The sequence below is a fragment of the Montipora foliosa genome, chromosome 4 (genome assembly GCF_036669935.1).
Source record: "Montipora foliosa isolate CH-2021 chromosome 4, ASM3666993v2, whole genome shotgun sequence".
Classification (NCBI taxonomy): Eukaryota; Metazoa; Cnidaria; class Anthozoa; order Scleractinia; family Acroporidae; genus Montipora; species Montipora foliosa.
Window position 1 is genome coordinate 2,045,583 of NC_090872.1, and position 14,717 is coordinate 2,060,299.

Sequence of the window (14,717 nt, forward strand, 5' to 3'; positions counted from 1 at the left end):
GCACTAATAGGTGATCTTTTCTGCCGTAGTTCATAGTGGAGGGACTGAGAACTGCTAGAAACTCTGAACTTATTTCAGCGTGTTAGCTTCATAAACATGATGAAAATGATAACTATTTCGCCGATTTCGAGAGTTCATGACACTTGCATGCTATTTAAAGCATTCCAATCAGTGGAGAGGAGTATCTCATCTAAGGTACTCGAACTGGCTGACCAAGAAACGAATTTTGAGAGAAAGTTGAAAACTCACATAGAGGCAGGCAACATCTCGGATGCTCTTAAACTGTTTGAAGAGAGTAGAAAAGAATCACTAGTTTCCTGGACAGTGGAGGGGACATCCTCATTACTGCATATGTTTATGTTACACGGTGAGCACAAAGCAGTTGACAGATTGTATGCAGATATGAAGAGAAATGTCAGTTACATTGGAGAGGGAGCCAAAACAACAATGATAAAGTCCTATTGCAATAGGCAACAGTTTGATGAGGCCATTCAAATGTTGCATAGCATGACAAATGAAAACATGATCCATCACACGCGACATTATGACTATCTTATTAAAAGTTTAGCTCAAAATGGCCAAATTAAAACAGCCTTGCACCTTTTTGATGAGAAATGTAAACTGCAAGGCCGCTGTTATGCAAGCAAAGGTGACAGATCCTTGGCTGTTGATAAGGAAATGATTGCCTCACTGCTAAATCCAAACAATATATCACAACTCGTGCCTGGAAAATATTATCAAGAAATGGAAGAATCCAACCTAGAGTGTGACATTGTGAATGGTCATCAAAATACAGCCGATGATATTAATGAGACGGAAAGCAAAAGCTTAAATGCTTACAATTTGTATGGTGGAATGTCACTCAAAGTCTTTCATTATCTACAACACTGTGGAGTTAAAGTTCCACGTCAGTTACTTCAAGTGATAAACACCTGGTTGAGCCATGATCCGTATTACCATTGGTCATGGAAAAGTTGCAAGGTTTCTGTGATTGGATTGTGTTCAAACTGTGGCAATCAACTGACTTTTGGAATTTCTCCAAGTGATTTATCTTGTTTGGAAAGTGAGATCATCAAATTGTCATGCAGTGTTGAAGAAAATGTGTCTCTGCTACGTGGCAAAAGGCTGGATAAGAGGGCATGCAATGAGCTTGAGGAGTTCAAGCACTTTGTTAAAGCAAAAGGGCCATTTGATGTCATCATTGATGGCTTGAATGTTGGTCTTCATGGTTCAATGGCCAACAGACAAAACATGGTGTTCTCAACAGACAGACTTGAAGAGACTACGAAGTATTTTGTTTCTCAAAAGAAAAAAGTCCTGCTCATTATTCGTCAAAAGGCACTTGTGTGGAAAAAAGCACAGGACTTTATTGCAAACCTAGAAAAAGTTTGCTCCATTTATCCAAACAAGTTCAACAATGATGATCTGTACCTTCTATATGCTGCAGCTTTCAGTGGAATGCAACATGTTCAAATCGTAACCAATGACAGGCTCAGAGATCATAGGCTGTTATTGCCAGTTAGCCTGTGGTGGGTATTTTTGAGGTGGACAAGGCTTAACTGTGTTTCTTTTACGACAAGTGACAATGGAAAACTAAAGTTTGCAAGGCAAAATTTCGATCCTGTGGTACAGCGTGCTGGGAATTCTTGGCACTTTCCTGTCAGAGATGGGACATGGAGGTGTGCAACAAGAACAGCAATGAAATTTCAGGAATGCTGATCATGATAGTGACTATAATACTCTTTTCAGAACTTTTCAACTTTGAGGACAATGAAACTCACACCTTCACCCTAAAAACATGCATGTCTTGTAGCTTAATTAACTTTGGTTGTTACTTTGTTTATTTCACTGCTACACCACTGCAAGCTTACACTCCGCAAACTTTCCTTGCTTTTAGGGCATTTTGTAAGACATGTTACATGTACATGAATTATCATCCAACATACACACTTTGAAACGGCCAAAAAATGTTACAAGACAAGTTCCAGAGACCTTCTTGTGGCAATTTCAACAAACGTTCTGTTTTGTTGGGCAGTGTGGCACTAATGTCTGTAGTTTGCCTGATGTGAAGGTAGCAATATTAATTTTATTCAGGAACCACTGATCAATAATAATTGTAACATGTGTGCAATGTTTCTTGCAAGTCATCTCAAACTACAATGAGCGACAAAAGTAGTTGAGACACTCTTAGGAAAAGACGCTCTTCGATACTTACATATAAAGTGGTACTACGACGAAAATCGCATCTCTCCTATCTAAGCCATTTTGAAACATAAACAAGTAGTCTGCGTGTGAAGAAAAATGCTGTTTACTTTTTTCAAATATCTCTTTTCGTTCCAGAGATATTCGAGTTTTTAAAATATGCAAATTAGCCAAGTGATCGTCATACACTCAACCAAATCTCAGCCAATTTGTATCAGAAATGTTTGATTTTCTGCAGTAAGATGCAGATGTGTATTTCCTGTAGAACTATTAGACTACCAAGTTTCAATGGTCTGCGCTGTAAATTGGCCAAGGTAGCTCTATTTATATACTCAATATAATATTAGGTTGAGTGCATGATGTCATCAGTCATCTCATTTGCACATTTTACCCATTTTTCAAACTTAAATATCTCCGGAACTAATGAAGATATCTGCAAACGGCGTTTTTGTTCTTTCATGGAATTCTATGTGATACACTCAAAAAATCAAGGGGTAAAATTTGATCATAGTACCACTTAAGCATTGTCCTATTTTATTTGCATCTAGCGTTAATTCTCTGATACCCCCGGCCCCCCAATTCAATGTTTTGGGGGAAGGGGGGGGGGGGGGGGAATGTATCCAATTGGGAGTAAAAATTAGTGATAATTATTTTGAATGACGTTTCGATGATTCGTTCATCATTTTCAAATTCGTAAAAACTAAAAACTAAAAGTCAGATAACATGTTGGCTATACTTGCCAACACCTTTTCCAACGCATTGAGGAACACAAGCACTCTGCTATTGGAAAACACCTGCGAGACACCCACAATCAGAAGAACAAAGATCTTCAGGAACAATTTACCATTCTTAAGAAATGCCGTGGGAAATTTGAATGCTTTGTTTACGAAATGCTTTTTATCCAAGAAAAGAAACCTCAACTGAACACTCAATCTGACTCAATCAAAGCAAAACTATTTTGTACCTAATTGTTACCCGCTACGTTCCACATTGCAGTGTTTTTAATTACATGCAACGAGATTTTCACACATTCTTAGTATTTTAAAGAACTCACAATAATCTGACTTTTAGTTTTTATGAATTTAAAAATGAACGAATCATCGAAACATCATTCAAAATTATTATCAATATTTTTACTCTCAATTGTTTGTCCAAAACCTCCGTTATTAGAAATGTATCAAAGACGAAGAAAATCAGATTTTACTGCCGAGTGTCTCAACACTTTTGATGCTCATTGTCTGAAACAGTAAACTTGTTTCTTTTACAATAACCGGTGTAGTACTTAATTGAAATTCCTGCCATCGCTTTATTCCGGGATTTGGGTTCTTCTCATGGGAAAATTATGGGAAGCTTACTCATCAGTACAAAAATTTAAGGAAATTATCACCTTTTTTTGGAAGTGAAATCTTGCGTGACATCGCCAATTTAGGGTGTTGGTCATCTCCACCTTACATGTATTTCTCTCCAAAAAAGGAATGAAAATAATAAAGTAATTGTTGAAATAACCATGGTCAACCACAGGTAACCATAAACTGACTAAATCAATATTAATAGTATCCATTTTACCATCATTTGGTTACCCGTGGTTACTCGTGAAACTACATTTATCTGCATAAAATAATTGTACAATAGGAATTAAAATGAGACACTGTCATAAAAGTAACTTTTGGGCTGAGAAGGCACATTTTTATTGGTTTAGCGACAGATGACCGTGTGTAATGACATCATTTTTACATCACACTTGCGTGTTAGAAGCATTCCGTTAACAGCATTCTGTTCAGCGTACAAAATTACATAAGATCACTTGTTTCATCACGCTTTTGAACTTCATGTCATGACTTCTCAATGTTTTATCAATAGTAAAGCGTTAAAAGATAGAATAAATTAATTAACTTTTCGATATGAATGGTTTACCAATGGGAAACCGTTGGAAATTTGCCCAGTAAAAGTGTAAAAAGCACTAAAGCCATTGGTTGATATAAAATTTGATTTGCTCAATACAATGCCGTTATCAAAATGATATGTACATATTGCTGTGATGTCATTATGAGGTCATTTGTAATGGCAAAGTATTGTATTGAGGTCAAAATAATTATGACAACTGAATAGAGAAACACTTGTAGCCATGATGGCATAGTGAGAATTGCATTGAATGAAAGTAAGGTAGACACTCTTTGGACATTTTAAAAGTGAAAAAGTGGCAATAAACACCACCTTGAGGGCTAAATATGGATCCATTTATTAACGGGATACACCAGGTTTCGTCTTTGTATCGGAATTTCGGTGAGAAAAAAAACACTTGTCAGTTTTTCTTTAGTCAGGAATCACTGTTAACCACGCATTTAGTCGCTTTTGTAAAAATAAACTTGCTAGAGCTTGGATATATAAAGGAAATCACCACAATTTGCTTAAATAGCCTCCAGAAAATGAGCGACAAAAGTAGTTGAGACACTCTTAGGAAAAGACGCTTTTCGATATTTAAGCATTTGTTCTATTTTATTTGCATCTAGCGTTAATTCTCTGATACCCCCGCCCCCGCAATTCAATGTTGTGTAGGCGCTGTGGTCTGTGCAGTTGAAGAAATAGACATTGTTTTGGGGGAAGGGGGGGGGGGGGGGGGGGAATGTATCCAAGATGCAGAAAATCGAATTTTACTGCCAAGTGTCTCAACACTTTTGTCACTCATTGTAGCTTTGTGAGACAAACTGCTAAAAACATTACACAACAGAACAGTTCCTTCCTAGGGGGGTTGTATTTCACAAAATTATCGGGAAATTGAACAATGATGAACCGTGAACAACATTTCTATTTATTAACGTTTTGTAAAGTGCATTATTTTATTTTTATCTTTGTATAAAAATGATCTGCATTGTGGATCAGTTTAATTAATGGCTGAAAGGTCACACAAATGCATCCATGAAATCTTGTGAAAACAAATTAGTAAATTAAATGTGATCCAACAATTATTGATTAAAAGTAGGTAAAAGATTCAAGTGCTTTGATATACTATACTTGTGTGAAGTGTTGTTAAAGAAGCCAGTTACAGATAAGTCTTGGTCTTGTTGAAATAACAGGTATGAAATTTTATCACCAATGTATAAATTGTCGAAAGTTTTTAATGATTACTGCTCCCACTCAACTTATTGGCCCCAAGAATAATGCAATACTAGAAAGGTTTTGTCATGAAAACAGCTTTGAATAAACTTGTTTGTCCTTGCTGCGTTTTTCTTCCATTAACTTTTTTAGTCTTGCAATCTCATTTCTTATACCTGCGAAAAGAAAGTAAAGAACACAAGTGAGATACATACAAGTACTTCACAGAACAATCCTAAATCACAAAAAGTGACCATCAACTTCCTTGTCAACTACGATGTGTATTAATTTTTAGACATTCTAAGCCAAGAAAGTTCACAGTATTGAGAAAATGATGGGTGCCTGTGCATTTGGACCCTTAAACATTTGGGTCTGTAGCTCTAACCGGCATGCCAGATGTTATTAAGATTTTGTTCCCTGCTCAACTTCTGGTAATTGTGAAGAAGAGCTCCCCAAAAATCCTGTCGGCCGACTGTCGGTCAACTGTCGGCCGACAGTTGACCGACAGCTTACCGACAGTCTACCGACAGCTAACCAACAGGTTACCGATCGGTTAAGAAAAGAGAAAAATTGTGGCAAAAACGAGCAGTTAACGTGACATTCCGTAATGGTGATGTATGACTCGACAGACTTCACCTACTTACCGATCAACTGTTATCGGTTGTTATCAGATGCGTATAGGATATATCACTTGCGTAATTTACAACACACCAGACAATCTAAGTATCGCATTGGAAGATAATTTAATCGAAAACTCTGCTAAAAACTCTGAAAACCATAAGCTACGTATCAATACATAGTTAGTAGAGGAGACAAACACTTTCCTTCAAATCGCCCTACAATGCAACGCGGCCTCTTATGGTATGTCATGTATGTATGAATGATGTTTACAATGTGGGCAAGTATCGCTAGCCAACGCTAAAACAGTGGACAAAAGCCATATTAGTAGTATAAGTGCTGCTCAAGGTATCGTTATGAACTGCCTTTAGCTCTTTTCGCGTAGTTTAGAAGCAATAGACAAGTAAATGCTTACGATCATATTAGTTTGTCCCGCCGACAGGTTACCGACACGTTACCGACAGATTGCCAACAGGTAACCGACTGTCGGCCGACTGTTGGCCGACAGTCGGCCAACACTTTGGCCTCAAACATAACACAAACTGTCGACCGACAGTTGGGCAACAGTCGGCCGACAGTCGGCCGACTGTTGCCCAACTGTCGGCCAACAGTCGGCCAACAGTTGGCCGACAGTTGGGCAACAGTCGGCCGACTGTCGGCCGACAGTTGACCGACAGTCGGCCGACAGGTTTTTTGGGGAGCTCTTCTTCACAATTACCCAACTTCTTGTGAAACCAAAACATGCCTGTAGAGTGTAAGTTTAGTACTCATGTTTCTGTTTTATTGTTGCTGGCAGAACATCAAGCTTACTTTTGTCATTTGGTGCCAACTTTGAAGCTGCTTGAAGATCACTCTGTGGATAAATCAATAATAAAGACAATGTACAACTTTCAGAAAATGTAACAATTATAAGCATTTTAGGATCTTGTGACCTTTAACCTACAACTACCATATCTCTCCTTGCAGAGTTAATGAGTTATCAGTCTATCTATATCTACAATTGAATAGAACACTTCAATGCTAGCAGAGGTTTCTTTTCTTTTACGTTCCCTGAGCTGACAAGTACGGGAAAAGGGAACTCTGCCATGGGTCGAAACTCACTGTGTTGAGCATGCACGGCAGTTACTTTTAGAGACCAAACCCTCGCGTGATACCTTTATGTTGTGTGGGCTCGCTTAACAGCAGCCAAATTACTGTAAAAGAATGCACAGGACACAGCGGGCTGAAGTCACAGTCAGCAAACATATCATGGCGTATGCGGTTTGAAGAGTGCCATCCAACGTTGCAGACAGGGGTTGGATCAAAGTGAGTTTCGACCCATGACAGGTCTCTTTTTCCTGTACTGGTCAGCCCAGCGAACGCACAAAGAAAAAAGACCTCTGCTGGCAGGGAACTAGAACACTTTTCCTGTCAAGTATTGTGCCTTTTAGTCACGAACATGTACAAGCCCGATTGTTATTCCACTGAAACTTTTAAAGATGCCTTTTTCTCTAGCCTGCAAGCAAGCTCTCCGTTGGGGTCTTGAAGCGAATACCGCTTGCGCCCAAAAATCTTGTGCGAGACCCCAACCGAGAGCTTGCTCCCAGGCTAACTTTTTCAACAGTATCAGACCATCCGGAATTCTTTCTGTCTGTTCAAGTTATCTCCATAGAGATGCTACAGAGTTATTAAAAACTGACATTTTTTTAAACTCTCTTCTACCGATGACAAATAACAGTAATTTATTATAACTGTGTCATAACTTTGTCAAAGTGCTTTACAACCGTGTTACAGTGTTACAATGGTTAAAGGGGCTATGTCACGCAAAATGATGTAATTTCATAAAAAACCCAAAATGCCCAACAAGGTAGAATGAAACATTGCAATAAACACTTAAAACTGTTGAACAGCATAAAAGAAATACAGGAAAAGGAAAGAGAAGCATGGATGGACAAGATTAATTTAAAACCAATTGCAAATGTTTTTCAAGTTTATGGCAAATCGCCTGGATAAAGGTTGTTTGTGCTCAGAATCATCTTGTTTGTGATGTGATGATAATTTTATTAGTAAAGGAATTTCACATTACCATTTTCAAGTTTTAAACTTGTGATAAACTATATTTTCCCTAAACACCCTAAAATAATCATGTGACCTAGCCCCTTTAACAGCAGCCATTTTAGTGTCATTGTGTTTTGGGGGAAGAGCATTGCATGTTGACTCTGAACACAGTGTAAGGGAGACAAGTTGTCGGCATACCATTGCTTGTTGAAAGTCCTTCATATTGGTATTAGCCTGTCCTCTTCTAAAAAGAGCTTTCACATTGTTTGCATCCAAGTCCAGAACCTGGAAAAAAATGATTCAAACAATCATTACACCTTGTTATTCTGGAATCACCATGTTAGCAGAATAAAAAAAAACACCTGGACATTTCTCAATTGTCCAGGATGGTATCTCAAAGTTGGACTCCTGCAACTCAGTGGTAAAGCATCTAAACTTGTAATCAAAAAGATCTACATGTACACTACATATGGTTACTATGGTACAAGTATATACAAGTTCTCCAGCTAAGAGGACTAAGTTTTTTCTGAGAAGCCCTCATCCTCATCAAAAAGATACTCAGAGTTTGTGAGAAATAACCATAACAATTTATAATAACATTTATTATCCATCTGTAATAGTTATTACAAAGAAAATGCACGAAATGAGTACAAATATTCCACGACATTTAAACAGTTAGTTATTTGTACAGAGGTGCTGATGTTTGCCCCACACTTGTCACATACAAATGTGTCACAAATACTTGGTTGCTTATTACTGACTCGCTTATTAATTAACCCTTTCACTGCAATAAAATACTCTGTCTAATGCCAGACGATCTTACTCGTCAATGGGGAAGCCCTCGGCAGTGAAAGGGTTAACCCCATAAGCCCTTTCACTGCCATAAATGCAAATTGACACTTATAGGATTTCAGTCTGTCTAACGCCAGATGTAATGTAAATGTAGGGCAAAAAAGTTGAAAGTTTGTTGTTTGTATTTTAACTCACCCTATCAGGCTCGTCAAAATACAACACAAAAAATACTCAGCGATACTACACACCAAAACATCTAATAAGATATACAAATTTACACCCATGAGACATCATCTCTTTTACTGATTGAAGCCTTGCGTCTCAATGCTGTAGGAAATGTGTTCTACAGTGTATGTTGTACATGGAGTTCAACAATGCTAAGATCACAAGCCATGGCCTACACTGTAGGCAACTGCATGATTCATCACTTGAAATACAGGAAGCAATTGTCATGATTTTTTCCTCTTAGTGAGACACTTGGACATCACACGTCCATGAAAAAAAAAAAGGTAAGCACAGAGCTTAATGCCTTAAACACAAAAGCAGATGGCTGGCTCTTTTCTTGACTTGTTGTTGCAAAAATGCCACACAGAGAGGAAGTCCAAAAAGGGGCAATAAAAGGTTGATAGATTTTTTCCTTTCCCTCTTATGTATCACAAAGACAACAATCATCTTAATCTGGCATACACTGTATTTCAACTTGTAATAGATGGTAAAAACCAAGTGGAGTAGGATCTTCACTGACTGGGATGGCTCCATCTTTACCATAACTATGGTAACCGTTTCACTTCAGAGTTACCCCTAAGCAGAATGTACACGCAGGTTGATATTTGGAGTAATCCTTTTATTCCCTTGGTCGTGTATCAATGATCAATCACAACTAAATTTGTCTTAATAATTTCAAATTCATCTTGCTCAGTATCACTGGCAGAAATCTGTGTCTCGGCCACGTAGAGAGCCTTGTCATGGTGCCTTATGACAATACAAAAAGGGAGCAATTCAAATGTGTGAATCAGTAACTTTTACCTCTTTGCAATCTGCTACTGTTCCTGAATGGTCTCCTAATTTTCCTTTGCATGCAGCCCTACAAAGTAGAGCTCTAGTCATTAATCAGCACTTCAGTATGAAACATTTTTCCTATAAATAGCTAAAACATTTTTTTGTTCATTCTACTTGCACTCATGTGTTTGTGAATAGCCCAATTTTTGGACCATATTTTGATGTAACATAACCCATTGACCCCTGAGAGTGACACAATAGATTTTATAATGTCTTACACCAGATGATGTTACTCATCACTGGGGGGCATCCTAGGGCATTCAAGGGGTGAATGGGTTAACCCTTTGATGTCCAAGCCGGCCAGACTTAGTATTTTAGTCTGTCTAACGCCAGACGATTTTACTTGTCAACGGGGAACCCCTGGGAGTCAATGGGTTAATGGAATTCAGGCAATGTTAATCTTGAGACCTTTTCCTCTAGGTAAGCATTATGTCACACAGGGGCAAACTCAACTAGGTTGAGGGAGGGAACTACCAAAACCCTTTGCATTTGATCTTTAAAGACCACTGCTGCTATTGCAGTTACTGTATTTGCATCAAGTTAAATGGCTGTACACTTTCAGTATTCGTTTTGTGCATTCACCCTTTGAGTCCCAATCCGGCCTGAACCGGCCATACTTAGTATTTTACTCATCAATGGGGAACCCTGGGCAGTCAATGGGTTAATATGTTGTAGTTCAATTTTTTCCCTGTTTCAAAATAATTTTTAAAACCAGTTCAATTTCGATTTTTTTTTTTATGTTTCAGATTATTGAAAAATTGACCCACAACAAAATAAGATCTGTTTATACAAAATGGATGGTCAACCTCTTATTAGCCTGTGAACAGGCTCCGAGACTGAGATAAAAACAGTCAACCTGGGGAAGGGTCCTCCCACAGTCTCTGCTTGACAGCACACTTCTCACAGTCTTGAAGCCTGTTCAGAGGATATCCTCTTATACTAACAGCATGAAAAATACATAACCTGTTTAAGTAACAACTAATTGATAATGCTTTTATTTTTTCTTCACTTCCAGCTGGTTTCTCATCCTTTGATTTTTCATCCTCACCATCACTAGATTCAGTATCATCATCTGACTCTATGTGTTGAAGGTATCTACAAGGAGGAAATACAATGTCATACATGCATTTAGAAATTAACTTTTACATGTGGCTAAATAACATTTAGGAAAAGTTAAAGCCAAACAAACAGGTCCAGTGGCTTTAACCATCAATTTTGCTCATGTGACCTGCGGTGTGGCCTTCGAGGTTTTCAAAGGTGCTTTGTGACTTCTCGCTTTTAATGTGCCATTCATTCAGCTGATCTTTGCAGATCATTTTATTGCTACCGTTTTCAAGCGAATCCTTGCGGATTCTTATACACCCCACTCCCTCCCTCAGTATGCTGGCCCTTTGGTAAGTAAGTGGTCTGATAATAAGTACTGGTGGTTGCTTCCAGGGTTGCCATGGAAACCTCTTCTCCGCACATTGCAGCTTGCACCGCACTGACTTTTAAGGCAACATTTCCCAAGCTCATCCGTTTGTGATGAGTTTAACAGTGATAAAATGAAACAAAAGAATCCAACTTTTGTCCAATGGTAAAATGTTAACTTCTAAACTAAACTGGCACATTAAATTTTTTATTGACCTTATTGAAATGACGTAGATGGAAATTGTTAAACCTGGTATAGTAGATGAAATGAAGAGATGATAATAATTACGTCTGTCGTGGGTTTGATTCCGGCAAAGTAGCACTTGGATTTTTCCGAGTATCCAGAGTCACCAATAAAAAAATATATATACCATTTCTTTATGTTATTGATCTTACCGTAAGGTTTTGGTGTATTTCTTTTTGGCAAGCTCATACTTTTGTGCCTTGAACTGTTCATTTCCAATACTCTTTAGCTTCTCTGTTTCAATTAGTACTTTTTCAGCCTTGAGGAAAGAATGATTAATTTTAATTTATTACCATTGTAAGTAGACGTGAGCATAGTGTAGTGGAGTGTGAGTAGTGTTACAGTAGAGGATATCACTAGCAGACTGCATCTCAGCACTCTGGGTTCGAATCCGAGCTCATGCGCTCCAAAGTTTACTCAGCTTTTCATCTATTTGTCATGGATAAAATGAGTACCAGTATCACTGGGAAAAAGTAGTGCATGTGAAAGGGATAAGAATAGCACCCATCCCTGCCGTAAGTTATGGAAAAGAAAAAGGAGCCTTTGACTACGGTCGGCCTTAGATTGTCTTGTCTTGTACAGTAGGAGAAGTACAAGACATTTCTCTTTTGGACAATTACATAACCAAAATGGTTGGTTGCTTCAGTAAAAGGGTTTTGAATATTATAATGATTGTATTCCAGATTTTAATAGCCATTACATTTTCATTGCAAATTGATCAGAGTACTAGCAAATAGTCTTTCTAATAAAGTAAAGAAATGTTAGTTACACATTGTCCACTGGTGCTCACACAGCCAGAGCTTATCCCATGTTTGAAGAAACTACTCCCTCTGGACAAGATAGTATACTACTGTATTGGAGGCTTATCCCCAGTAGTATGTCACCATTATACCCCTCTTTAACTTTCTTGTCCAGGAAAACAACACCACAGAAACATCTCCCTTTTTTCATGCATCTCAACACTCTTTACAGTACCACCAAATTAAATACTGCAAACTAATTTAAAGGTTTTCTTTACATTGTCGAAATCCAGCCCAGATTCTGAAGGCCATTCAGGGAGCATGTCTCCTGTTCCATCGTCAATTCCACAAAAAATATCATCTTCACCTGGCTGCAACTCACCACATTGGTCAATGACACAAGGCTGTAACATGAAGTAAAAATATTAAAAGGAAAAACAATAAAATCTTGCATCCGAATTGAGATTCAGTCCTTAAAATCTTAGCCGGTGTACAGACCGCCCCTTCCCTCAACAAAAAATCGGAGAGGAACGGTCTGTGATTTACCATTGATAATCGTGTTCCATACCACGTGATTTTTCCTGGAATGTGTGGAAAATGATTTGATTGGTTATTACCCATCGATCATTACATCATTGAAACAACGAGTTTTAATTGGCTTTTATTTTTATTTCTCCACAACAACACCGTGAGAACCACCGTGAGAGATTTTACGATGAGTTCGTTCGTGTGTACTTCGAGCACGGTGCAAAATACGAATAAAAATCTTTTTGATTGTCAAAGAGGTTTTTCTTTTAAAGTACGAGCGGAATTGCTATCTATGGAGTGTAAAGTGGAAATCGATTCGACGTACATTTGTAGGAATTGTCAGCGCAAAAGAAACGAAAGCGCTCTTCACGAGGTGAATATAGCACTATTCAAAAGATTGTCCACTCGAAAACGTCTCCCGCTATTCCTTACCAGTCAATGTAATCCCAACCAGCCTAGCCATTCTCAAGTACAATCTACAAAGCGTGATGCCATGGAAGATTTGAGAATGTACACACCGAGGAAAATAACAGCTCATTGGCAACGATCTGTGCTGTTTTGAAGATCAGTGCCGTACCTGGTTGGAAGACTTGCAAATACATCCTCTCCTTTAAAGAGTGCTTCTATGCTATAAAGCCAAGGTATCTTAAAACTATCGGAGACGCTCTTCGATGCACGTTTGAAATCTACCATTGACCACCATTTTGAGAATTTAGCTCCAAAGGAAATATGAGCCACGCAAATTTTGGTCAGCGTAGATTACTAAAATTAATAATGTATGCAAAATTATTCCGGAACACGATTACTAACGGTAAATCACAGACTGTCCCTCTCCGATTTTTTTTTTGAGGGGAGGGGCGGTCTGTACACAGGCTATTAAAATCTGAGGGTAAACAAAGATATACACCTTTTTTCCAAAATGGCCACCATTTAATATTCTTTTGTGTTTTTTTATATTAGCCCTTGATGCCTCATTCTTAAGCTTAAAATTAAAAAGAATATTTCACCCAGATTGAGGCATCAAGGTCTAATTTGGATAAAAACAGAAGAACATATCTTAATGGTGGCCATTTTGGAAAAAAGGGTATGATGTTGATGAAACAGCATGAGAGGATAATCAAAGGTGTAAAACTTCTTTTAGGATCTACACCTCTTACAAATCCTGAAGCAAAGAAGAAAGACCATGCAAGCTTATACCGAACAAGCCAGGAATTCCAATGTTCAACGCCTAAAGGCAATAATAATGTTATCATTTTTGTTCCTCGCGAACATCTTTTTTTCCTCTTCAACAAAGAAACAACAACAGACAAACCTTCAGTGGCTTCGAGTCATCATCAACAGGTGTATTTTCAAGTTCTCTGACAACGCTCATTCCGTTGATTACTTTACCAAAGACCACATGTTTTCCATCCAAGTGAGGAGTTGGAACACAAGTAATGAAGAACTGTGATCCATTTGTGTTTGGACCAGAGTTGGCCATGGACAACAATCCTGGTTTGTCATGCTGCAAATAATAATGACAAACTGTTGGTTGCAAATAAAATAAATAATATAGAGATCAAAATGGGCTTACAGTTTCACACTGTCTGGTAAAACAAAAACTTTGAGCATTGGTCAACAGGCTGTGTTCTGCATTGATCAGGAAATGATCAAAGAAGTAGAGAGCTTTAAATATCTTAGCAGTATTATCACCAAAGACTGCAAATTAGATGCAAAAATAACATCTAGAGTAGTACTGTCGGCTCATATGAAGCTGTTAGCCTCGTTTGAGTGCAGGCTTGTGATTAGTGGATTCAAAATTTGGAGAGTTGTGAATGGTGGGGAGGGAATTAAAAAAGGTGCCAGTTGGGACCAAGGTCTATGAGGGTCCTTATCATATTGAGATGCACTGGGTTGCAATTGGTGGAGAATGGGTTGTTCACAAGCAAAAGACGGCAGACAGTGGAAATGAATTGGAAAAAATCATGACTTTTAAAGTGCCTATAACCCCAAAA

General features: G+C 38.1%; 2 protein-coding genes across 2 annotated transcripts in view; one reads left to right on the top strand and one right to left on the bottom strand.

Annotated features, from left to right (window-relative positions):
- The first annotated feature begins 47 nt into the window (after positions 1-47).
- LOC137999510 (mitochondrial ribonuclease P catalytic subunit-like) lies at positions 48-1,867 on the top strand. Its single transcript, XM_068845289.1, has one exon. It carries the CDS (start codon positions 97-99, stop codon positions 1,717-1,719), a length of 1,623 nt encoding a protein of 540 aa, XP_068701390.1. The 5' UTR covers positions 48-96; the 3' UTR covers positions 1,720-1,867.
- A 3,116-nt stretch (positions 1,868-4,983) lies between these two features.
- LOC137999513 (peptidyl-prolyl cis-trans isomerase D-like) overlaps positions 4,984-14,717 on the bottom strand; it is a 30,244-nt gene continuing 20,510 nt past the window's right edge. The window contains exons 4-11 of the mRNA XM_068845291.1: positions 14,036-14,227; positions 12,474-12,599; positions 11,608-11,714; positions 10,765-10,896; positions 9,769-9,826; positions 8,149-8,235; positions 6,724-6,766; positions 4,984-5,471 (exon numbers count right to left, since the gene is read on the bottom strand). Coding sequence (XP_068701392.1) covers positions 5,383-5,471; positions 6,724-6,766; positions 8,149-8,235; positions 9,769-9,826; positions 10,765-10,896; positions 11,608-11,714; positions 12,474-12,599; positions 14,036-14,227 — 834 coding nt within the window. The 3' untranslated portion in view covers positions 4,984-5,382. The remainder of the gene's footprint in view (positions 5,472-6,723; positions 6,767-8,148; positions 8,236-9,768; positions 9,827-10,764; positions 10,897-11,607; positions 11,715-12,473; positions 12,600-14,035; positions 14,228-14,717) is intronic.